The sequence below is a fragment of the Periplaneta americana genome, chromosome 3 (genome assembly GCF_040183065.1).
Source record: "Periplaneta americana isolate PAMFEO1 chromosome 3, P.americana_PAMFEO1_priV1, whole genome shotgun sequence".
Classification (NCBI taxonomy): domain Eukaryota; kingdom Metazoa; phylum Arthropoda; class Insecta; order Blattodea; family Blattidae; genus Periplaneta; species Periplaneta americana.
Window position 1 is genome coordinate 21,346,152 of NC_091119.1, and position 27,636 is coordinate 21,373,787.

Sequence of the window (27,636 nt, forward strand, 5' to 3'; positions counted from 1 at the left end):
ACTGTAAATTCAATCTTCACTTCTGCCCGATCCGAAAAGATAAAATTACTCAGACATGCTATCCACTGTCCGTTCAAGTGGTTATGTCGCAGCGTTATAGAAAGGAAGGAAATCACGTGACAGTTAATTACTTAACGAGGCCCTTTTATTTAAGTTATCTTAAACAATTGTATGGGTATAATATTACGTAGACGTCCAATTCCTAACAGAAATTATTGTTCTCAGAAAAGAACTAAGACAGCTCAGCTACTAACATTTACAGAGAGGCGAATAGAAGCAGGTGGGGGAAACCGGGATGCGACGTAGGCAAATGGAAAATGATTCAATATTGAAAGCTCTTTCGTGACTGGAAAACGCGAACATATTTTTGGAACGTACAGTTTACTATGACCGTAAGGCTACTATGACTGTATATGCGGTCTTGGATCTGTGTGGAGGACGGTTGAACTTCATTAGTAGAAGGGGTGGAAGTGAAGTACATTCAAAAACTCTGGTACAATAAAAATTGAAGTAAAAATAAAATGATGTCCCTGTATAAATGACTCTTCTTCACTTTAAGATAGAATCTCAGTGGAATAAATACTTCTCCTACAAAACTTAGTTTTCGTGTCATGGGACTCTTTTCCACTGAACCCGTCAATTCATGACGTGCTATGACGTATTCGAGAGCCTGAGATTGATAGGAGTCAGAGAGCTGCAAAATAGCGCTTACAACCGGTTTAGATTCGACCGGTTAGAGAACATCCGTCAAGGTCGGGCAACCGTCCGAATATTCGGTTTTCAATCAGTTACCCCCTATGTTTTACAGATAGACAGAACACCAAGCGCACTTCATCATACATGAAAACGGTATTTTCTGAGTACACAAACGGAGTAACAATTGAAGGAAATTTACTTTGTCTTGTTAAAAAATGTGTTTGTTTGATATAGGTCCACAATTATTGATTGAACACTTTAATACACTTATCTTCATAACTAATACATAAATTAACAAATTGACACCGATAACAACAAAGGAAATAAACATAATGCAGAAGACGAAATCTGGTGCGTAGAGAAATGCAAGAATAAAATAAATTACAATTACTGACTAAAGAGAAGAACAAATAAGTATATAGGCCTACATTCTAGTGTAATATTTACATTTTAAACTCAAAATGCATACCTCTAAAATAGTAGTTGTTAATATTTTATAATGCGTTTTAATTACTCTAAACAGCTGCATTATTATTTCATTAAGAAATGATTTTTAAGAATATAGAGTGCTACTAACAAAAAGAAAAGTACTCTGAAGCTCAAATGCTTGTACTACTTTCAGGAAGAATGTTGTTGCCCTTCAAGGTACCCAACTGGACTGGATGAATGAATGAATCCATGAATGAATCAACTAATGAATCAATAAATTAATCAATCAGTAAATCAATTAATCTATCAATCCATACATGAATGAATCAATGTACCGATGAATCAATGAGTCGATGAATGATGATGAATCGATGGATGATTAATTGATTGATTGATTGATTGATTGATTGATTGATTGATTGATTGATTGAATGTAGTGAGAGAGGAAGAATTATAAATTAAATGGTGGGCCTACACTTTGATAAACGGGTCCTTGCAAGGGCTCTTGGAACTCCTGCATGGCTCAATGTGGTCTGCCTTTGCCGACCACCCATGAAGAATGAGAAACAAGTCGAATATTTGATAAACCGACCCTGAGACACTCCGCGAGATGGGAGAGCTTTGCATACTGACTATAGCGCTAGGCGTTCAATAGCAATATTTAATTTCTATTTTTCGTAACCGATTGTGCAAGACTCTAATAGGAGCATAGACTGAAATTGTAATAAAAAAGAATATTTACGTTTCTTGGCAGTCTTAGAAGTAAGAGCGAAAAGAGTTTTCCACAGGGCACTGAACTGATTCCAGACATTTAGCGTGGAGGTTTTTGTATTTCATCAGCGTATAGAATTCCGATTTCGTTATACTTCTATCGAAATTAATGTTACACGTCCTCAACCGAAGAAATTATTTCCTGTTTCCTGTCTCCTGATGTACGAGCGTTGAGTTCTGATAGGATGCATTCAATGCGATAAAACTCTTCGGTCTTTTCTAAAGCCCAAACAAAAAAAAGTTAGTGGAGTTCATATAGCTTTGGTATTTATTTATTTATTTATTTATTTATTTATTTATTTATTTATTTATTTATTTATTTATTTATTTATTTATTTATTCATTCATTTATTTATTTATTCATTTATTTATTTATTTACATTACCTTGTATTCGCACATTGCTTCACAGTTTGAATATGAACATGTCAAAAAATCTTGATAGTACTACAAAGTGTTAATTAATAGTCATAGTCTAGTTGAAATACAGAGTGATTTATATAGAACTGACACATTTCTTTCATTAATTGTTTCAAAACGAATTGTGCTAGCGACAACTTATTATACCTAAAATATAGAGGAATTTTGGGAGATTATTTACCTCTATAGCAAATGTTGTCCGGCGTTGTCAAATCCGGAGATCTCGGTGGCCACAGGTTCCTGGAAATTATTCGGTCGTCACATAACCGGATAAATGGAACCATGCTTCATCTGTGAACCATGTGATGGACAATATGGCAGGATTTTGCACAATGAACGTCTGAAACCAACGATAATAATTCAATCTTTTATCCTTATCTGGTTCCTGTAGCTGATGAACAACCGTAACCCTATATGGCTTTAGGCTCTCTGACACATTGAGTAGGTGTACCCTGTCTCCTGCGACAAACGTCTTAATGATTTTTGGGTGACTGCTCCAGTCGTGCTCTTACGTCAACAACAACCGTGGGAAGCCTAGATGAACGATGCTTGCCCTTTTCACTCACCAGAGATCCAGTTGTTTCCAATTTATTTACCAGTCCCAGTATTGTGTTTCTTTTGGGAGGATTGCGAACACCAAATTCTCTCTGGTATGCCCTTTGAGTAGCTGTAATTGAATCGTAATCCAGTATTGCTTCACAAGGAAGAGTCGTTGATTTAATGTGTACTGTATTTTCACGTTGACATAAAATGTCGAAAACAGCTGCCAACAATAGGAATAAAACATAAACATCTGCGCATCTAGTGACAAGGAATCGAAACTCCAGAACATTCTGCTGTTGGTTTCAGACGTTCATTGTGCAAAATCCTGCCATATTGTCCATCACATTCGGTTATGTGACGACCGAATAATTTCCAGGAACCTGTGGCCACCGAGATCTCCGGATTTGACAACGCCGGACAACATTTGCTATAGAGGTAAATAATCTCCCAAAATTCCTCTACATTTTAGGTATAATAAGTTGTCGCTAGCACAATTCGTTTTGAAACAATTAATGAAAGAAATGTGTCAGTTCTATATAAATCACTCTGTATATACAGACGAGTTTTACAATATACTAGTAGGCCTACAACAACATATGGAGTTTCTATCGATACTTACTGTCGGTGACTCAGGAGAAGACAAGAGCGGACTGAGGAGGAAGGGATGTGAACAGATAACGTACGACAACACGCGCAATATTTGTATTGCAGTAAGCGGAAACATTAGGTCTCCTTCTGTTCAACTTAGATTTAATTTCCATACGCATTGTTACTCATGTTTCCTGCACGAGTAATAACCTGGCTACTGGGATGCTTATCTGAGCGATGTTTATAATAATCAGCAGCGATAGTCAAGAAGGTCACATTCTTTCCGCTCGTCTTCTCCTGAGTAACCGACAGTAATACAAGACAAATATTCATGCAGCGCTCTTGAATATCATAAATTCATTTACAGAATAGAAGGCGTGGGAAATTAGGAACCCTCATTTCCCATAACTATGGTCCATTCAAATTTTGTACTCCATAACGTTTATCTATATTTTTGCTGTAGTGTAGTTTGAAGTCAAGGCAGCTATCTACGAACGGTCTATGTTACTTCTACAATGTTCTTTGAATAGTTGTATCGTGGACCATAGTTATGTTCCAGGACCATAGTTATGGGAAATGACGGTAGTTCTTTAATTTGGTCCTAAATAATCTGATGTTTTGAGTTTGAGTTTTTATATCCATAGGAAGTCAGTTTCTGTCAGATGCGTTTCCAATTCACTGTGGGCTAAAGCAAGGAGATGCACTATCACCTTTACTTTTTAACTTTGCTCCAGACTAGAGTATGCCATTAGGAAAGTCCAGGATAACAGAGAGGGTTTGGAATTGAACGGGTTACATCAGCTGCTTGTCTATGCGGATGACGTGAATATGTTAGGAGAAAATCCACAAACTATTAGGGATAATACGGGAATTTTACTTGAAGCTAGTAAAGAGATAGGTTTGGAAGTAAATTCTGAAAAGACAAAGTATATGATTATGTCTCGTGACGAGAATATTGTACGAAATGGAAATATAAAAATTTGAAATTTATCTTTTGAAGAGGTGGAAAAATTCAAATACCTGGCAGCAACAGTAACAAACATAAACGATATTCGGGAGGAAAATAAACATAGAATAAATATGGGAAATGCCTGTTATTATTCGGTTGAGAAGCTTTTATCATCCAGTCTGTTGTCAAAAAATCTGAAAGTTAGAATTTATAAAACAGTTCTATTACCGGTTGTTCTTTATGGTTGTGAAACTTGGACTCTCACTTTGAGAGCGGAACATACGTAGATTAAGGGTGTTTTAGAATAAGGTGCTTAGGAAAATATTTGGGGCTAAGAGGGATGAAGTTATAGGAGAATGGAGAAGGTTACACAACACAGAACTGCACGCATTTTATTCTTCACCTGACATAATTAGGAACATTAAATCCAGACGTTTGAGATGGGCAGGGCATGTAGCACGTATGGGCAAATCCAGAAATGCATATAGAGTGTTAGTTGGGAGGCCGGAGGGAAAAATGCCTTTGGGGAGGCCGAGATGTAGATGGGAAGATAATATTGAAATGTATTTGAGGGAGGTGGGATATGATGATAGAGAATGGATTAATTTTGCTCAGGATAGGGACCAATGGCGGGCTTATGTGAGGGCAGCAATGAACCTCCGGGTTCCTCAAAAGCCAATAAGTAAGTAAGTATATCCATAGGGAGGTATAAAAAATTTTTATTTCCATAAAACGCATTCCTTTTTGATAGCACGATAGACTTGTGGATGGAGTCCCGGTTTAAATAAAATTGAATTTATCTAGATTTCGGTGAAGCCGTATGTTGCAACTTGTAATAGGCCTACTAAACGTAGTTTTTGAGATCTTGAAAACCTAACTGCAGGAAGCTATTTGAGCCATCTCGAAGAACGAACGGCCGAGAAAATCCTCTATAACATATTTATTGTCCATTATAAATCTCACCCAGACCTGACCAAGGCGAAGTGATTCTCCAGGGAATCGCTAGATGGAATTACTGCTGCAAGCTATTACTCCATGAAATTCCAGCAGAGTTATAATATGACTTCTTTTGCAGTGCTAGATGGCAGTATAGTGAAATTGATACAAAATTGTCTTGAAATTGCATTAGGTTGACTATTACACTCTTACTACGTCATACTACTTGTGACCAATAAAACGGTACGAAAGGACGTATTTCAACCAATCATGGCCGCTTATCATACAATTTTATCGCGTCCCTAGCATTTGTTTAATTTTATCGCGTCCCTAGCATTTGTTTAATTTTATCGCGTTCCTAGCATTTGTTTCTTTGTTTGCCAACATTTGAAACTGCGCTGGTCTGGACGTCAAAAAAAAAAAAATATATATATATATATATATATTTATTTATATATATATATATATATATATATGATTACAAACCACTCCAGTCGATGCACAGCAGTTTCAAATGTGACTCGCATTGGCATTCAAGAACAAGAATTAATAAAAATCACTGATCATACCTATGCACCTTCTGAAATCCGATTTACAAATAAATGAAGAGCACCATTCGGAAATCCTGAATAAGTTGAATACACTATGTAGGCCTAAATCAACGAGTTGCACTTCTATTACGCACACGTCCAATATAACATCAATTGAACCACCAACCACATTCAAATTTGAAAATTGTACACTCAATAATTATTCCTTTTAAAATTATTCATGTTTATTTTTTATGTCATCGTCGTTAATTAAAACTTTTCTAACACTTGTGTATATTAGTTAGGTTATGTTATAGCTTCTGCTATATGATATTATGGTTAGTCACATATCAGAGATTGTTTAATATTAAGATTTATTGAAAATCATCTGTCAAGTGACGTTGATTACTGGGATTCGGATAATTGAAGTGGAATGTTGCATTTTAATAAAAATGAAACTCAATTAACAAAGCCTTCTTGACTAGTTACATTGCCATCGTGTATAATAGATCGAGAACTTCTCAACGAGAAGGCATTGCTCACTACTGCCCTCTAGCATGCATCTAGCGTAATATTTGTAATATTGAGATGGTACAATAATACATTTGAAGACAGTTGTATTTTCGTAAGTCAATTAATATTTTATTGTATTGGAGTACTTCGTTACTTCTAATCTTTATATAGTTTCTTCTAATCGTGTAATAGTCAATTAAATCCCACTCGAGTTTTGATTTTCTCTAGATAAATCAAAACGTCTAGTGAGATTACTGTTGATAAATCTGTTATATGTGATCAGGGCCACTATCTACTCATGGATGGAAATTACTCAATATTTTTATAATATTATATTCAGACTTCAATTTTGGAAACATAATAGCGTGGGAAGCTATTGTTTTCTATTTGTCTATCCTCTGTGGAGATCTGACAGTGTGCACAGATCGAGACGAAATTTTAACATGAGCTCACTTCACAGTGTTAATGTACAGTTACCCTTAAAAAGAATGAGACGATTCTTGGTCGTCGGAAGTTAAAGTTCTACAGCGCGGTTCACTCGATATAGACGTAACGATAAGTACCATGGAAAATAGAACAAGAATTGTTACAAGGGCCACAAGAACAAGGACCAGAATAAGGATCACGAAGAAGACAGGCATTTAAGGCCCCGATTTCACAACTTAGCTCGGGTAACAAAATATCATTGCTTCTCTGTACCGAATAGCAAATGCCTGCTATTGGATCTACATTCTGGACTGCTGTTGTCATTGTCTTGTCTCGGTAGCTCATATAGTACCGTGTCGGTTCCTCCGCATAACCGACACGTCTCGTGAAACTTTTTTTTATTGAGTTGTAATTAATTTGTTCTGAGTTCCTCTACTATCTAATTTGTTGAAAAATATGGAATAATTTATGTCCAATTTTTGGGTCTTACAAGTGGGCTGAACTTCGTCAAAAAAAATAAATCTTACTTGGAAGTTAAAAGTATTCTTCCTCAAACAAAAATCATACAGAATTAAAAGAGACCTGTTAAATTAAAATCTTGTCCACATACCATCAGCTTCTATTACAGATCTAAGTCGATCCGGCATGAATGTCACGAGATTGTGGAATAAGTTCTGATCCACGGCGAAATCTTCCCAGGTGTCAACAACTTGATCCCACAATTCGTCTCGATTTCGAGGGCGTCGGTGGGCATAGGTGACTATCCTTCTCTTTTTCAATTCCGCCCATAAATTTTCGATGACATTCAAATCAGGTGACTTCGGAGGCCAATTAATGATTTCGATCTCGGGGCTCCTTTGAAACTATCTTTGAATGCTTGCGGCATAGTGCACGGGATGGTTACTGCTGCTGGAACAGCAATGTTCCTTCGGAAAACGTTCTCGGACGGAAGGAAGGAAAATATTTTCCAGAATGTGCTCGTAACTTCCCGCATTAAACCATCGATGCGTTCTATAACGTCAGGTCCAACGTAAGACAACCACCCCCAACACGATATGCTAAAGCGCCCCGATCTTTCACGTCGGCGCACATAGCGCTGATCATGTCGGAGACCATCCTCACGATAGACACGGACAGGACTTTCTCCAATCGAAATCCACTCGATTGGTAGCGAAGGCAAGACGGTTGACAGCTTGTGTTTCCCCCAATATTTCCATTTGCGCAGCCCTCCGGCTCCTAATACCGCGGTTCCTCAACCTGCTGATCACAGTCTGTGAAGAACCGGGAAAGTTAGATGCTGCTCTTATTTCGTTGGCAGTGCGAAAGGGGTCCAGTCGAACTTTCTCGAATAAGAGAGCATCCTCTTCCAATGAAGAAATCCGCGGACGCCCAGGAATAGGGCGATTTTCGACCTCCCCTGAATTTTGGTAACGATGAAGTCCCTCGCGGCTGTACTTCCAGGAACACCGACCAAACGGCCAGCAGATCTAGCCCCATATCCAGCCTCAACTAGAGCTATAACTCGCTGTCTCATGTCACGTCGGTTCGCCATTAAGATGAGAAATGAGGGATGACGATAATACTTTAGTGTAGACATGACTATTTAACGTGATATAGAATTATTGAAATAAGGGACATCTTGCACAGTAAGAGTTAATAAATCCACCCTAAATTAAATATTTAAATAACAGGATATAACAGGAAGTCCAATTGTTGCGAAACTAATCAAATTAAATCTAATTACATTAAGTAAACAAATCCCTAGTTATGACACCACATTGCTACAGCTAAATTGTAGGTTATTAACATAAGCATTGAATAGGTCCGTGCTTATGCGTTGGACGACAAAACCAAACATCGAAATTTCGAATCTTGCCGAGGAATATAACTTCTTGCTTTTTATAATGTAAATCAGACTTCTAACTACGTTCATATTTCTTATATTATTTATTAATATTTACAGCCAACATTGAATTTGTAAAGAAAAGAATTTAGAAATCTGATATGGAATTTGTGATCTGTAGTGACATAAACATCGATTATCTCTCGGAACTTTTCCGTAAAAATAAATTAAATTCACTCCTTGAAACTGGAAACCTTAGTCGTAGAGTCATTTTCCCACCTGCATACAAGCTGAAGTAGCACAGCCATTGATAAACGTTTTGTACACAGAATTAGACTGACAGAACCTATTCGACAGAACCTATAATCAATGGCTTATCTGAACATGATAAACAAATCCTAAGTGTTTCCAATGTCACTGAACAATTTCAAAATATTCATTTAAAAATTAAAAAAGGGTCGTAAATGCTGTAGCCTATCTAGTGAATATTTACATTTATGTCTACGAAATGAATCTTGGGAAAACGTATATGATACTGATACTACTGATATTAAGAGTAAATGTATTGTATTTTTCACTTAATTTCAGAATCACTTCAGTGGATGTTCTCCACTCAATGTTGTAAAAAAATTCAAAAGTAAAATCATGCAGATGACGCAGGGACTTAAAATTCTCATGTATTAAAAAGAAGAATCTATATGTAATGAGTTGCAATGTAATGATCCTAATGTTCTTAAATACTACCAGAAGTACGGTGCAATTTATAAAAAATTATGAAAGAGGGAAATAGAATACATTTTAATAGAAAAGTACAACATTCAGATAATGCAATTAAAGCTATTCGGAATATTACTAAAGTTAAACTTGTAGATATCCTAAGAAAGAAAATATTTTTTCATTAAAACCAGTTATTATAAAGTAGAGGATCCCAAATCTATTGCAAATTCTTTTAACGTCTTATAGTATATAGTAAAGAATATTATTGACAAATTAGACATTCAAGATTTTGCAAAATATACTGCAATTGGTAACTTAACAGATACATTTAATAATTAGTATTAATATATGTAATTAGTCAATAACTGCAAAAGTGCTTTTTCATTCAATCATAACATGAATAAAATTGAATGCACATTAAATTAAGCACTATTGCAAACACGAAGATAAAATAGTTCAAATCAACTGAAGGGGTGAGAATGAAATAATCCAAAGCCACACTTTTAACAAAAATTGTTTTTGTGCGAGTGCATTTCTTACACATATGGGAAAGCTACTAATAAAATATTGTAATAATTACTCAACAAATGACATAGTCTAAGGACTCTAAACCTTTGTAAAAGTGTGTCTGTGTGGCTTAAGAATATTTTTTAATTTCATTTTAATTGCTAGTTTTTAATATATATGCATTTACATTGTATGTGTGTGTATGTATAAATGCATTCATTAGATTAACGTTTATAATATTATAACTTGTAATTTTGTATTGTCTGTGATCATTAACACTTAATCTGAGGACTTTTTAAATCTCTATTTCAACGTTATTTAGACAAAAAAAAAAAATCGTCGTGTAGACGAGGAATCGAACTCGCACTCTTCAACACAACACGCAGAAGTCTTAGCGTCTGAGCTATGGAAACGACATGAAAGCTTTCCTTTCTGTGTGGAGTGTCAATCTAGTCATGAAGGTCCATTGTCGATTTAACTACACGATTTATGTATTTATTTATCTTTTATTTACGTAATATTATCATATTTTTTGCAGTTTTTGAAGTGAATTTCGGAACAATGCTAGTAACAAACCAAATAACCTGAATTTAAGTAACTCAATATTCGTTATCTTGTGTATCAGTGCTCTGGTCTCTGATCATGCGCAGTGTCTTACATCTGAGACTTAGGAATATTCAATCGTCTCATCCTTTTCTAGGGAAATTGTACAACACATTGCTCATATTGAAGAATTTAGAACATTAAGGAGATTGGTCGGGTTATGTTTATTCCTCTTTAAGAAACGTAAATGCACAATTTTTTCTTACGCATAATGAACCAAAACTCAGTGTTATCTTTATATTTAGAGGTTACGTTATGTAAATTAACGAGCCCAATACAGTTATAGCTGAGTTGGCTCCTTTCCATATAGTGAGGTCATGGTTGTGACTGACATTGTATTACCATAGATTACAGCAGACCGTTTATTTATAGTTGGATGTCACATAATTCACACACATTGTTAACCTTTGTCACCTACAACGCTTACGACATTAGAAGTGTCAGACAGGGATAATAAGTGTCTCACCCTTTCTTTACGGTACGGAAATAACTCTCTAGATATTAATTAATAGTTAATTATGAGTTCAAAGCCAGCAACATCGCGTTTACGTGTCAGAAACTGAGCAAATCTTATACGAATGACGTTTTCTCTAAGTCCTGACCGGATGCTGCTTTTTAGTCTTTTGGAATAGAATCAGGATCGAAAGTACTATTTTTGGGACTGTAGAGTTTTCAAATACGTACAGCAGAGTTCGTATAGGTCAGTTTCTGTCAGATGCGTTTCCAATTCACTGTGGGCTAAAGCAAGGAGACGCACTATCACCTTTACTTTTTAACTTTGCTCTAGAACAGTGGTCGTCAGCACTCGCTGAAATGGGTAGAGTGCATGGAGGGTAAGGAACTCTGCTCCGTCGTGCACAAGGGATAGAGAGACAGCATACCCACCAGCAGCGACGATTGCACGCTAGGGCTGTGTCTTGTCCGCGGGTAAGATATGCTAGCCCGAGCGTGCAGTGTTTTGATGACCGCTGCTCTAGAGTATGCCATTAGGAAAGTCCAGGATAACAGAGAGGGTTTGTAATTGAACGGGTTACATCAGCTGCTTGTCTATGCGGATGACGTGAATATGTTAGGAGAAAATCCACAAACGATTAGGGAAAACATCGGAATTTTACTGGAAGCAAGTAAAGAGACAGGTTTGGAAGTAAATCCCGAAAAGACGAAGTATATGATTATGTCTCGTGGCGAGAATATTGTACGAAATGGAAATATAAAAATTGGAAATTTATCTTTTGAAGAGGAGGAGAAGTTCAAATATCTTGGAGCAACAGTAACAAATATAAATGATACTCGGGAGGAAATTAAACACAGAATAAATATGGGAAATGCCTATTATTATTCGGTCGAGAAGCTTTTATCATCCAGTCTGCTGTCAAAAAATCTGAAAGTTAGAATTTATAAAACAGTTATATTACCGGTTGTTCTGTATGGTTGTGAAACTTGGACTCTCACTTTGAAAGAGGAACATAGGTTAAAGGCGTTTGAGAATAAGGTGCTTAGGAAAATATTTGGAGCTAAGAGGGATGAAGTTACAGGAGAATGGAGAAAGTTACACAAACAGAACTGCACACATTGTATTCTTCACCTGACATAATTAGGAACATTAAATCCAGACGTTTGAGATGGGCAGGGAATGTAGCACGTATGGGCGAATCCAGAAATGCATATAGAGTGTTAGTTGAGAGGCCGGAGGGGAAAAGACCTTTAGGGAGCCTGAGACTTAGATGGAAAGATAATATTAAAATGGATTTGAGGGAGGTGGGATATGATGATAGAGAATGGATTAATCTTGCTCAGGATAGGGACCGATGGCGGGCTTATGTGAGGGCGGCAATGAACCTCCGGGTTCCTTAAAAGCCAGTAAGTAAGTAAGTAAGTAAGTAAGAGTTTTCAAATTAGAGACGAAGAGTACCGTGAGCAGTTGTTATTAGGTCCCTACTAATAATTTCGTAGTATACAGCAAGTTGTTTATCTGTATGAGTATAGTAATTCCGTAGAAGTATTTTTGCACGATCGTGTTTTTTGCTGTATTTACAGCTATTATTGTTAGGCTTTGAAACTTAGAATTGCCACACAGAATTTGTTGCTAAGGAAACCATTCTTCATAACATAAAACTATAGTCCTACTAAAATAGATCCATTACAGTGCACTTATTGTTAGTTAGTTACCATTACAGTGCAGTTTTGGGAAGGCTTAGGAATAATATTGCTCTAACTTTTCAATGCAAAATATAATTATTGTATTTGTAATTTTAAAAATATGGTCATGAAAAATGTGTACAATACACGTTTGTGAAGTGTGTTACAGTCCACACCTGTAGAGTAGCGGTTAGCGCGTCTGGCCACGAAACCAGGTGGCCCGGGTCGATTCCCAGTCGGGGCAAGTTACCTGGTTGAGGTTTTTTCCGGGGTTTTCCCTCAACCCAATATGAACAAGTGCTTGGTAACTTTCGGTGCTGGACCCCGGACTCATTTCACCGACATTATCATCTTCATCTTATTCAGACGCTAAATAACCTGAGATGTTGATACAGCGTCGTAAAATAACCAAAAAAAGTATGTTACAAAATCTCAGAAGTTGAAAAACTCTCTCTGTTCGTTTTTTGAAACTTTTCCTCGATTTTGTAAAAGCACTTCCCAACTTTCTATCGTATATTACTTGGATTAAAACAATTTTTCCACAGTAATCTTGATTAGTGTGTAATTTAATGAACACAAATAAATAAATATTAATGCTTAATGTTGCGACTATCACGCAGCTTGGCCACATGTTTTTTTCCGCGTCTGTGGCTAAGGTACTAACGCGCGATCTTGATTCGATCTCGGTCAAATCGTGATGGAATTTATGGTGGACTAAGATGTTTCAGAGAATTTTTCTCCTGCTACTCTTGTTTTCCTCTATCATTCCACCAACACTTCACCTCTCCCTCATTTCATCTACCATCTGCACTAGTAAAAATTGGCTGAGGTGGTCTTGGGAGAATAGTATGGGTTTCTGGTTCTGATATGAGAAGTACTTGGACCCCGGGCTTCTAGGACTTATCAGGCTACTCGTCTGTGATGGGATCTCGCTTTATCAGAGGATAAGGCAGGATGGTCCACCTGTTAGCGTCGGTTTCAAGATACTGGTTCAGGAAGGGCTTGAGGTCCCGAGCCCCTGAGGCTTTTCAAGCTAATGGTCTACGGATGAGGCTTGGCTCTATCAGGGTCTGAGGCAGGATGGCCCACCTGTCAGAATCGGGTTCATGATTTCTGCTCAAGCCATCTGTTGGATTTCGACAAGCATCGCATATTTAGAGCATACAATGGGCCAAAGTATGACTAAGTGTAAGGACCCATCCCGTGTTCAGCCCTCGAAAAGCAATGCTTCTTCTTTATAAGATACATACAGTAACTTTTCTCTGCCTCACAATCTCTTCAGCTCGCAGCTGTAGGAGAAACTGTACATGTAGCATACGCTCTTGGCATTGAACAAATTGACGCTCAGGATGTCATTAAATCAGTTGACAGTCACGCTAAACCAATTTGAAAGACCTTGAACAGTTCGTTTTACAACTAGGACAGAAATTAGAAGTAGAAGTGCAATAATTAGACATTGTGTACGAAGTTTCTCCAAGACAATCTCGTCAAAATTGAGATTTTAGTAGATAAATTCTGTGTAACAACGCTGACTGAACGTAGTTCGACGGTCTTCAAAGAGTCAACGCCTCTCACAAGCATTATTTTCTTCTCAGCAGGAAAACTCAAGAATTTAGACTCCATGCCTACTATTATTTGTACAATTTGGAGCCGTATACTACGAACTATTGCTTAAAATTAATAATGTGGTTTAATGTTTAAAACTAAAATTGTTGTTTGCGTCACACAGACGTCAGGTCACGTCACTCGCTTGGGAATCAATATGGCGGATTGATCTGCTCGGGAAATATAGTGCATTACCTAATACAGTGTCGTCACAGTTTAGTGTATACAGTCACGAAGCTTGAGTTTGTGAGGATACTAGAAACAATAGACCGTGCAGGTACTATTTCGCATTGTCTGTAATGAGGCAATAGTAGCGATCCTAGTGGTTAGCAACTATCTATGGATGCATATTTACTATGTATTGAGCTTCGTGACTGTATATATTAGACTACGGTATCGTCATTAATAATGCTTTCATCATTATTTCTGCTAGTTTCATTGCTGAACGTATCTGCTTGTTGTCCAGACTGTTAATTTCTAACTAGTTATGTTTGTTAAAACTTAAGGCTCATTCACAATGAAAATTAAATATAACGTAAGCGTTAACTTAAGAATATAAACGTTATGGTAAAATCAAGACGTCATACCATCATTCACGATGGGAACATAAACATAACAACAAACATACTTGGTAACCATGGAAACATAACAACGACGCCATTTCCTCATATTCTGCAATATACTTCAGCGCTCCACGATTGTGTTCTGTTTGCAAATCACTAAGCATAAGCTATATGATTATGTCTCGTGACCAGAATATTGTACGAAATGGAAATATAAAAATTGGAGATTTATCCTTCAAAGAGGTGGAAAAATTCAAATATCTTGGAGCAACAGTAACAAATATAAATGACATTCGGGAGGAAATTAAACTCAGAATAAATATGGGAAATGCGTGTTATTATTCGGTTGAGAAGCTCTTATCATCCAGTCTGCTGTCCAAAAATCTGAAAGTAAGAATTTATAAAACAGTTATATTACCGGTTGTTCTTTATGGTTGTGAAACTTGGACTCTCACTCTGAGAGAGGAACATAGGTTAAGGGTGTTTGAGAATAAGGTGCTTAGGAAAATATTTGGAGCTAAGAGGGATGAAGTTACAGGAGAATGGAGAAAGTTACACAATGCACAACTGCACGCATTGTATTCTTCACCTGACATAATTAGGAACATTAAATCCAGACGTTTGAGATGGGCAGGGCATGTAGCACGTGTGGGTGAATCCAGAAATGCATAAAGAGTGTTAGTTGGGAGACCGAAGGGAAAAAGACCTTTGGGGAGGCCGAGACGTAGATGGGAGGATAATATTAAAATGGATTTGAGGGAGGTGGGATATGATGATAGAGACTGGATTAATCTTGCACAGGATAGGGACCGATGGCGGGCTTATGTGAGGGCGGCAATAAACCTTCGGGTTCCTTAAAAGCCATTTGTAAGTAAGTAAGTAAGTAAGCATAAGCATGAAAGTTTGGAGTTTGCAAACTTTCATGTTAACGTCTTAAGGTAATGTTTATGTCAATACTTATGTGAATCATTGTGAATGATCGCGTTTGATAGCCTGGGCGCAAACTGCTGTATTTATTGTGAATGGGCCATTAGCCCATGTTTTTGTCGTGACATCCTCATTCTTATCGATATAATTCTGATAAAGACTAGAAAATATGTAGTATAAAATACAATACTGCATTTTTATCAAAGTTTTAAACATACATTATAGTTCTTTGAAATTGATGGTGACAAACTTTCCCTCTTAATTGGGACTTAGCTCTGATTTTCAACATTTAAAATAACTTCAGCTACGCAGATTCAAATTCAGTTGAGGACAATGAATTTTCAAAAGGGATAAAAAATTGTTCACACAGATCTCTTGAAGACGGAAATGAAATTGGAGCTTTCACGTTATACAGGGACATCATTTTATTTTTACTAACATTTCTGATATTAACCTGGCTATACCTTTGGGTTAACGGTTGCTACCCCCTTCCACAACTGGAGTTCGATGGTGTAATATACAAACAAATCACTTTACTAGGTATAGGAGGGAAGAAAAGTAGTTCATCCATTTACGTAAACTAGGAAGTATCACGCTTTTGAGTTTGATAATTTTCATTAGGTTTTTGTTAATCAAAATACAGTACTGTATTAACAATGAGTGTATTTACTCACGAATTGAGCTGTCCATGCGGACGTATTCATTATGCAGTGTATATTATACTGTCTACAGCACATTAGCGTACACTATAGAGAATGAAGTTAAATTGAAAGATAATCATAATATGGATATTTAAACACATTTTTCAAAATGATAGCGGTTCATTTCGATACAGGCTTCAGTTCTAATGTGTGTAATTCCAATTACTAGTTTCGTCCTTCGTACTAGTAACTCATCATCATCATCATCATCATCAACCACAGGGATTAGGCCTATTGGCCTGTTCCGTCTTCAAAGTTTATGTCGTCTATCCATCTTGTTCTTGGTCTACCAACATTTCTGTGTCCTCTTGGTTCATAGTTCAGCATTACTTTAGGTAACCGGTCGTCATTCATTCTTCTTATATGTTGGTACCAATTATGTTTTTGTTGTTGTATTTTCTCAGTCAAATTAAACATATTTAGTTGTTCTCGTATATTTTTGTTCTTTTGATGATCTAAAAGAGTGAGACGAGCAACATTTCGAAGGAATTTCATTTCGCTGGATTCAATTTTCTTTTTAGTTGTTCGGTTTATAGACCAATTTTCTGAACCATAGGTTAATAGTGGGACAGCTAACGTTGTATAAAATTTTAGTTGTGTTGAACGTTGTGTTTTATTTTTTAAGGTCCTTCGTATTGTTCCACACATCTGTTGAAATTTACTCATTTTATTTTTGACGTCTTGTTCTTTTACGTATGATATATTGCAGCCTAAATAGTTAAAGGAGGATACTTGTTCTATGATTTCATGATTTAAAACTATTTTACATCTTCTGTGATCAACTCCTTCAAATGCCATTGTTTTTGTTTTATGATTAGAAATTTTAAGATTATATTTTTCCATTATTAATTGTAGTTGATAAGCTGCCACCTGTAAGTCATCCTCCGATTCTGCCATCAAGATCTGATCGTCAGCAAAAAGCATGGACTTCAATAATGTCGTGCCTATATTTATGCCGGTTGTTATTTTATTCTGCCATTCTTCTGTGGCTTTATCTATGTATATATTGAATAATGTTGGAGATAAAGGGCAGCCTTGTTTAACACCCTGATTTACAATTATTGTATCACTCGTTTTGTTTCCTATTCTTACTGATATTCTTGTCTCGTATAAGCTTTTAACTGTTTTCACTAGGTGTGTTGGATATCCTTCTTTGGACAGTATATTCCATAATTTATTTCTTAAAACCTTGTCAAAGGCTTTTTCGTAATCCACGAACATTATGTATGTAGGGAGATTAAATTCTCTTCTTTTCTGGATTATTTGTTGCATCACAAACACACAATCGGCACAAGACCGTCCTTTCCTAAATCCACATTGTATTTCGTCTAATTTTGTTTCACTAATGGTGTTCAAACGGCGAGTAATTATTTTAGCGTAGAGTTTGTAAGTGGAGTTCAATAGACTAATGCCTCGATAATTGTTGGGATTTCCGCGGTCACCTTTTTTATATATTGGTATTACTATTGCTTTTGTCCAATCTTCTGGTATTTTATATGTTATCCAAAAGATGTTTAATATATTCAGTAAGCGTTGTTTTATTCCCACTGGGGCATATTTCAAAAGTTCTATGTTCAGACCGTCGCTACCTGGAGATTTATTATTAGAGAAAGACTGTAGAATTTGTTCCATTTCTTCATATTCTATAAGATCAATATCACTTACAGGTACAGAAGTATCTTTGTCGACATGTAAATTTTCCTCATAATGTTGAGTTGTCCATAATTCTTTAAAATACCGAAGCCAATCTTCTGTCCTTACATTACTAGTAACTCATGTTGAAATAATTCTGTACCTACTCTGTAAAAGAATACCTTACGTACTGTAAATTCAGTCTTCACTTCTGCTCGATCCGAAAAGTTAAAATTACTCAGACATGCTATCTACTGTCCGTCCAAGTGGTTATGTCGCAGGATCGTAGAAAGAAGGGAAATCACGTGACAGTTAATTACTTAACGGGGCCCTTTTATTTAAGTTATTTTAAACAGTTGTATGGGTATAAATTACGTAGATGTCCAATTCCTAACAGAAATTAATATTCTCAGAAAAGATCTAAGACAGTCCAGCCACTAGCCTTTACAGAGAGGCGAATAGAAGCTGGTGGGGAAAACCGGAATGCGACGTAGGCAAATGGACGACAGTACATGTGCGAAAATGATGCAATATTAAAAGCTCTTTCGTCATTGGAAAACGCGAACATATTTTTGGAACGTACTGTGACCGTAAGGCTACTGTGACTGTATATGGGGTCTTGGATTTGTGTGGAGGACGGTTTAACTTCATTAGTAGAAGGGGTGGGAGTGAAGTACATTCAAAAACTCAGGTACAATAAAAATTGAAGTAAAAATAAAATGATGTCCCTGTATATTCAAGATTGAATGACATTTCTTGTTGTCTATAAAACGCTACTGATTTATAAATTGTGTTCTCCACCAAGTTCCACTGTGAAACAATATTTATACCACTCTTACTGAAAGAAAAATACCTACGTCACACAGTGCGCAATAACGCTAATCTAGCTGGACAAGATTAATAACTTATCTGCATTCTAACGGATTGTTATGAAACTCTGTACGGACCTTATAGGTAGCACATATTTTTTTGTGTACAAACTCTGACTACGTTTGTCTAAGAGGCACCACACCTTTATAGGGGGTGGTTTTAGACAAAAATAATTTCTCTCCTATCTAACAGATTTTTATGAAACATTTTACAGAAGTTAGAGGTAGAATATATTTTTTGTGTACAAACTATACTTGTGCGAGATCGTGCGTATTTGCTTGTTTTCCGCACAGAACCAATACGCGGTAAGTGTGAAATACCACATTCAGTATTCCCAACGTAACACACATAACAATTTCCCTCTTCTTACAGCTTAAGCGCGACATTCATTTTACTGCTTTAGGCTTTTAATTATTTTTAGAGACGTTTAACATAGTAATAATTATAATTTGGAAACTTACCACTGCATTTTCACCTAAATTGCAATGTTAATTATTGTTTTTAAATATTTGCAAAAATTAAGTAAAGTCTACTACTCCACGAAACTTACTGCATTCCTGATACAAGTAACATTAAGGAAGCCGTGAGAAAATCAACAAGATTCCAGATGCCGATGTTATTACTGCAATATTTTACAAACTTGTAATTGAAGTTATATAGGTAACAAAGTAGTTATCCGAACAGATTCCATGTCTTACAACACAATAAATCACTAACAATTGACTCGTTTTCACCCACATAGTAAGCCTCTCTGTCTACGATTGAACAGGAGCGAGAAATGTTAGGAAGAACTCATTGTTCATACCCTTCTAAATACAGCTTCCCGCTGATAAATCAGTAAAAGCTATTTATCACAACATTCTTCAAATGTTAAAGATCACAAAGTCATATTCACCTATGCCTGACTAAACATGCCGAAATTTGATTTTTGTCCACCTAGATTGGGAAAATTGCACATTGTGTATCTGTCTGAAATTAAAAATTTATGTCACAAAACATATAATAATACTTTACTGTATTTTAATTTTAGATACAATATATTGTAGACTAGCCGTACCCGTGCGCTCTGCTGCACCCGTTAGAAATAAATATAAAGTAATTCCATAATTAAAATAGGACGTTTGATCCAGGGAACATTCGTGTTTGATAGAAGGATAAATCGTTTAATACGTTACTTAATTTAAATTGCATCCAAATAATTAAAATGCGATCATTTTGGTCCAGAGACACTCATTTGGTGCAATGACAATTCCTTTAACCTGTTTCTTAATTTTTATTAGGCCTACATGCAACCATAATTTAATGAAGATTGACATCATTTAGATTTAATGTGTATACTTTATTTTATTTGTTATAGGTTTCCATTGAATTATGGTAATAACTTAATTTTAACCCTTGTTTTCTACGTATTCAGTAAATGGAGCTTGGCCCTCTATGGTTGTGAACCCTTCAAATAACTTAAATTATATTATATAACTAGCTGTACCCGTGCGCTCCGCTGCACTTATTAGAAATAAATATAAAGTAATTACATAATTAAAATAGAACATTGGGTCCAGGGAACATTCGTGTTTGATAGTTATACAATATTTCGCAGAATATCAAGTTTTCTGTGAGTACAGATTTCTTTTCATCTTACCTCAGTCCTCATTTGTAGCATTACATCCATCTAGAGAAACTACAAATTTCAAATAGTGAAGGTTAATTACTGTAGCTTCTGAGATTACTTCATACAAACACGAAAAATATTCTCTGTATATTAATATTGATAAACGTCAAGGCTGCCTTAAATAGACGGAGTCATTTGTTTTGATTTCATTGTAGCCATCGTCGTCGTTCCTGCAATAACTCCTATGTCACATATCGATTTTCAGATTTTTGCTCTATTAAATAACTTAAATAGTGATGCAGCAAATAACACAATCTACTATATATAACTTAATTATATTTCTTTCTTTCGAAAATGTAAGAATTCACGATCTCCTATGCACTACTGCCATCGAATGAATAAATTTGTTTTTCTTCCTACTAAAAAAAAATAATATTTTGCACATAGAAGTAACGGAACAACGACACTATAATCTGAGGCGGCGGTGGAAATGTATTGTATTGTTATTTTAAAACTCTTGTATATCCTTAAATATCAGTTCTATCAAAATTTTGCCTGGAATAAAACTTATCGGAAATCATTTTTAAAGAAACTTTTGTTATGTAACATTTTTCACAAAAATCAACAATATGCGAGATATTTCGGTTTATTTAATTCAGGACCCCTTATAACCCCCCCTTTTAAATAAAGTATTTTGAATGCTATGTAGCCTAAAATCTAAGTTACAACGAACTTAATTTATATTCCAATTTTCATCGAAATTCGTTCAGCCATTATCGTCTGAAAAGGTAACAAACATCCAGACAGACAGACAGACTTAAATATCAGTGCTATCAAAATTTTACCTGGTACAAAACGTATCGGAAATCATTTTTAAAGAAACTTTTGTTATGTAAAATTTTTCACAAAAATCAATAATAAGCGAGATATTTCGGTTCATTTAATTCAGGCCCCCTTAGAACCCCCCTTTTAAATAAAATATTTTGAATGCCATATAGCCTAAAATCTAAGTTACAACGAACGTAATTTATGTTCCAATTTTCATCGAAATCCGTTCAGCCATTATCGCGTGCAAAGGTAACAAACATACTGACAGACAGACAGACAGACAGACAGACATACATACAAAAATTTCAAAAAAGCGATTTTCGGTTTCAGGCTGGTTAATTATATATGTTAGGACCAATTATTTTTGGAAAATCGAAAATTACCAGAAAAATTTCGGCTACAGATTTATTATTAGTATAGATATTACATATTATATTATATTATATTATATTATATTATATTATATTATATTATATTATATTATATTATATTATATTATATTATATCAGAAGTTACTGTAATAACATTATAGCATTATGTCCATCCAGAGAAACTACACTTTCCAATGGTGAAATAATTAATTATACAAATCGGTTAATTTAGCTTCCGATATTACTTCATACAAACACAGAAACATTCTCTGTAGGCTATCTTTCATAGCTTTCGATTGTTGCTGTCCAAGGCCCCTTACAGACGAAGTCATTTGTTTTTTAATTCATTACACGGCCTTAGATGGCAGTTATTTTAATTTTAAAACTCATTTTATCTCATTAAATATCAGTCCTATCAAAATTTTTTTTCAGGGAATAAAACTTATCGCAAATTATTTTTGAAGAAACTTTTGTCATGTAACACTTTTCAGAAAAATCAATAATAAGCGAGATATTTCGATTTATTTAATTCAGGCCCCCTTATAACCCCCCTTTTAAATAATGTATTTTGAATGCCATATAGCCTGAAATCTAAGTTACAACGAACTTAATTTATATTCCAATTTTCATCGAAATCCTTTCAGCCATTATCGCGTGAAAAGGTAACAAACATACAGACAGACATACAAACAAAAATGTCAAAAAAGCGATTTTCGGTTTCAGGGTGGTTAATTATATATGTTAGGACCAATTATTTTTGTAAAATCTAAAATTACCAGTAAAATTTCGGCTACAGATTTATTATTAGTATAGATGTACAGAATATTACATAAAGTAAAAATATATTAAAATATTGTAAAAAATGTATGCGATGGGTATATAGACGAGTCGTTCAAGCTCTTCTCTGCTCCAATCCGAGCCAGAATCCTCCACGAATGGTCATGTTGAAGCCCTTCTGCTCTATTTTGATCGGTATCGGCGTTTTAGGAACAACTTTTACGTTGTAACGGGCCAACAGATGCACCACAGCCAGTTTGGCTTCCATAAGAGCGAAACGGTTGCCTGAAACAAACAACAGCAGCAATACAGTCTTGTCATAATTTTCCTTAAGAATTCTCCCTGTAATTGTATACCATTGCCCACATGAAACTGTACTAGGGCTGGTCTTACGTCTCAGTGAAGGCAATATTCTCCCTTTATTTCTATGTAGTCTAAACCTGTGGAGTAACGGTTAGAGCGTCTGGCCGCGAAACCAGATGGCCCGGGTTCGATTCCCGGTTGGGGCAAGTTATCTGATTGAGGTTTTTACGGAGTTTTCCCTCAACCCATTACAAGCAAATGCTGGGTAACTATCGGTGCTGGACCCCGGACTCATTTCACCGGCATTATCACCTTCATCTCATTCAGACGCCAAACAACCTAAGATGTTGATAAAGCGTCGTAAAATAAGCTACTAAAATTAAAAAAAAAAAATGATTTCTATGTACAGTAGTGGCAAAAAAAAACCGGACCGACCCTTGTAGCTGATTTCAGAGCCTTGTTCACTCCAGAGCACGACAAACTGGTAGCTAAGACTTTCGTGGTTCGAATCCTGCGTGGGAAGGAAACTTTTTTTTTTTGTTCCTTATTCTAATTTATTCCCAATACTTGAAGCGTCGGCTGGAACAACGTTGTAAGTTACAAAATTTTCATTCGGCGTGTTTCCGTGTAATAATGTTGTATGTCATGTTACCTTGCTATACTCTTTGGCTTGCAACTGTCCATCAATGCAGTACGTGAAATTTGTCCACTCAAAAGTTTGCTACACTATAAGAACAACGTTGTACGTGTACACATTTTTGCAGCTCCTGTAAATTTTACTAAATGTAATTAACATAACGTTGTTCTAGCCGACGCTTCACTTTTCGATTGCTAGTAAAATTCATGTTCTGGAAATAATAAGTTAGGTCCGTAACACACTTGTAGAGTTTTCGCTAGCGAGAAATGTGTTGCGAGAAAGAGGCGAAGAGCCTTCCATCACACACTAGGCGAGTTCTCGCTATCACAGATCACACCTCGCTATGATCATCTATGCACTGCCTTCATGCAGAGAGCATTTTTCTGATTATAGTAATCACTCTTTGGGCGAAATATTATAGGTTATGTATTTACGTATATTGTTGTACTTAAATATATAACCTGTAAGTATATTGTCGTACTTTACAAATTACGTACGAAAGCTATGTTGAATCTGAGTATTCAGATGATGAGGAAATGGAGTTGCATGAACATATTTTGTTAATGAAAAGAAAAAAATAGGCCTAAAATTAAAGCCAGAAATATCTGAAAATCACATTGTATCTTACGAAAATAAGGGCGAGTTTTGAACACTGGTTTCGATTTGAATGATGATACGTTTAGGCGTTATTTCATGTTGAATGGACCACAGTTTTTTGCCATTCATGATATGATAGAGGATTCTTTGCTATGTTCTGATTAAAATTATGTAAACTGTTAAGACATATAGATACATTATTTCAAATGTTTAATTAATACTGTTAAATCTCATCAAAATAAAATATAGCCCTATTTATTTTCAGGTAATCTGATATTTGTCTAAAGATTTCTTCTTTAAGTTTCGTGTTTTTATAGTTTTCATCCCGTGTATCATATAAATAGGCCTACGGGTGACATCGTACAAGTTCGATAAGTTTCTGACTGCAATTATCAGTCATATTTCCTCATTTTGAAATAAAAATAATACAATTCATCGCCACCTGTGATATCTTTTTCAACATTCAATCGTCATAAAGAGTATAAATGTCAAACATCTTTGATAAATGTGTCAAGAAAATTCGCTGAGCTACCGATTCCAGCGAGAAACTCGCGCGAGGTTTTTGCCTCGAACGAGAATCTCTTCCAGTGTGTAGACGTCCATTTGAATCCATGTTATCAATTTTTTAATTTTCTCGCAACACATTTCTCGCTGGCGAAAACTCTGCAAGTGTGTTACGGGCCTTAATTAAGTGGTAAAATATTGCTGCAATCGAAAAGTATGGGGAATAAATTTGAATAAGGAACGAAAAAGTTTCCTTCCCAGGCAGGATTCGAACCACGAAAGTCTTAGTTGCCAGTCTATCGTGCTCTGAGTGAACAAGGCTCTGAAATCAGCTACAAGGGTCGGTCCGGTTTTTTGCCACTACTGTGCTTTCTATCTTTTTTTTTTTTTATCTATCGCCACAGAAAAACATTTTAAGGTTAACAATGTCATCGAATTGATCTTGAATTGGTGTAGCGAGAGAAAATCCTGCCCCTAGATTTCGAATTCCACTTGGTCTCATTATATGCTTGTTTTTTGCTACTGTAAGTCGAATATGAAGTAATATCATGGCACATCCTTGCAAAATACGATCTTGCTGCCAACGCCAGAAAGTGTAGTTGAATGGTGAATTTGCAAAATGACGTAAGTCCACATTTTGGGGGTTTTGAGTTGAGAGCATGATTATGTTGCTGTGTGCAAGGGGCATCGTTTAGTAGCAGAATGACTTTAATCCACGACTTTTGTATAGTTTTTCTTAGCAGCAGAATATTTGTTTAAGGGGTAAAACGACTTTAGTCCTGGACTTAAGTTGTTTTGCCTGTCAAGTACTGAAGAAACTTACACAATATGTAATTTTAGTCATACAATCAGCTGACAAAATGTTTTTTGTCTCTTGTGATTAGTAATTCTTTAGTTGAGAAAATTTATTACGTTTGAAGAACAGAGCATGAAAATGAAAAGCAATATGCTGAGTAATCGTGCTAAACTTGTAGCTGAAGTAAAAAGTATTGCAAAATGTAGCCAAGTTAAGCATCGAGAGAGAGAGAGGATTTTCTTGCTGTCACATTTGACTACATGAAAAATGTATGCTTGCCTAACACCAGTTCAGGATATGCACTACTATCGCCAGCTTACCGTCCCGCTTTCTCCGTGCACAACATTAAAACTAGTGAAATGTCCTTTTGTTCTACCATGAGGGACAGGCCAAGAAAAGTCTTAATGAGATGTGTAATTTTCTCTTGCACACTACTTCAATAACTGTGTCCCATCCAGTATAGTAAGAACTATGATTGTTTTGCGACAGTTGTCCGGGACAAAATAAGAACAACACTAATCAAATTCTTAATGGCAATAAATGCTCAAACATTTCTTCAACATTATACTTTTCTCCATCAGAGGTCTGTGCTCTTGTGATTAACAAATTGTTCAAAATAATGTTGTACAACAATCTTAATAAGGTTATTTTATTATTTTGGTATAAAAAATGACTTTCATATCCATCGGCAAGTCTATCGTGCTATCAAAAAGAAGTGCGTTATATGGCAGTAAAATTTTTAATATAAAAAATGAAACTCAAAACATAAATGTATTTAGGGCCACATTAAAGAAGTACCTAATTTCTCACGCCTTCTATTCTGTAGTTGAATTCATGACACTCAATAACACTTCATGAAATTGATACTAAAACTTTGTGTTGTACTAGTAGACTATATTGTAAATCTCTTCTGTATATAGTTCATCTAGACTGTGACTATAAATTAAGACTTTATAATAGTATTAAGTTTTTTGACTTGTTCCATATTCTAGCTGTAAGCAATGTATGAATACCATGGAATTTTAATAAATACAATACAATACAATACAATGAGCAGGGGTTTTTCCGTCCTTTTTACTTCCTCTTTTATGTCCAGGGGTGCTATAGATTGTTATAAATTTCAGCAGCGAGGAGAAAAATATTTCCTACCAGTGTTATCTTATAATCGAAAAGTAAGACTGAATTTATGTAATCGATCCAATTCTTATATCTGCAGGTGTTCTGTTTTTCACCAGTCATTTAATCAGGTCTTCCACCGCTCTCTGTCTTCAGTACGGCACACTGACAGTTGACAAGTATTTTTTATTGAACTGTAAACTCATGCCCAACCTCCAAAACCGTCAGGCAGGCAGTTCCTGGAATTATTCATGTGGCAACCAGGCGCCTCTTCCTCAAGGTCGATGTGCCAACAGAGGCGAATGTTATATTGCTTAACTTTTTGTAGCACTTACTATGTAGCCTACATACATAGCTTGGACAATTTGGCATAATACAACAAAGCAGCAAGGACGAGGCTACCCTAAATAATCCGAACTGTACTCTGTGAAGACACTCAAGGCTTCAAGCACAGATACTGTCGGTTTTTAGCTAGGCAGGAGCAAATATCTTACAAGGTACATTCGCGAAATGCCTGACTGATAATGGTATAAAATCAAATACGATGGAAAGTTCAGCTGTAATCAATGTTTATGGTACCAATTGTAGCTGCCCATAGCGCAATTATACAATGTTCATGAGTCTAGATCAGCGATAACCAAAACTCAAGCTGCAGTAATTACATGCGACAGACAGCCTATGAAATAAGGAGACGAAGGAAAGGTATAAAAATTACAACCAGTGGTGGTTCCTGTACTAACATCTTGATCAAACCCGAGGATAAAAATCTCAAACTTTGCTGTATCAGTAATGGCACTGCTGTCATCAAGAGCCAGTGAATAATATACGATTTTTCTTGCTTCTTTTTTTTTTAATCTTGCTCTTTAATATAATCAGGAATTTTCTAAATTCTTCTCTCGATACTTGGTCGAGAAATTCGTAGTTTTTCAAAATTAAAATCTTCTTACAGACAAGTTATTAATTTAAGCTATTTTAATCATTACTCTTTTGATAAATTCTGTTCTATTAAAAGACTTTAGAGCACGAGATATTTCAAACCCCATTACGTAGCTGACTTCCTTACATTTATTTATCTCATCTTTCTCTTCCTGGCTATGACTTAAGACATGTCAGTTCCTGGCATTTAACAGTTCGTTGGCACATAATATTGAATCAGTTTTTCTACAATATTATTATTAAATTAATAACTAAT

The 27,636-nt window shown here is 35.7% G+C and overlaps 2 protein-coding genes across 2 annotated transcripts in view; both read right to left on the reverse strand.

Annotated features, from left to right (window-relative positions):
• Window positions 1-27,636, reverse strand: part of LOC138695829 (cytochrome P450 9e2-like) — a 449,657-nt gene that overhangs the window by 365,224 nt on the left and 56,797 nt on the right. The window lies entirely within an intron of this gene.
• The window catches only part of LOC138695831 (cytochrome P450 9e2-like), a 59,265-nt gene continuing 54,127 nt past the window's right edge, over window positions 22,499-27,636 (reverse strand). Inside the window, exon 8 of the mRNA XM_069820099.1 lies at window positions 22,499-22,776. Within this exon, the coding sequence (XP_069676200.1) occupies window positions 22,607-22,776 (170 nt within the window). The 3' untranslated portion in view covers window positions 22,499-22,606. The remainder of the gene's footprint in view (window positions 22,777-27,636) is intronic.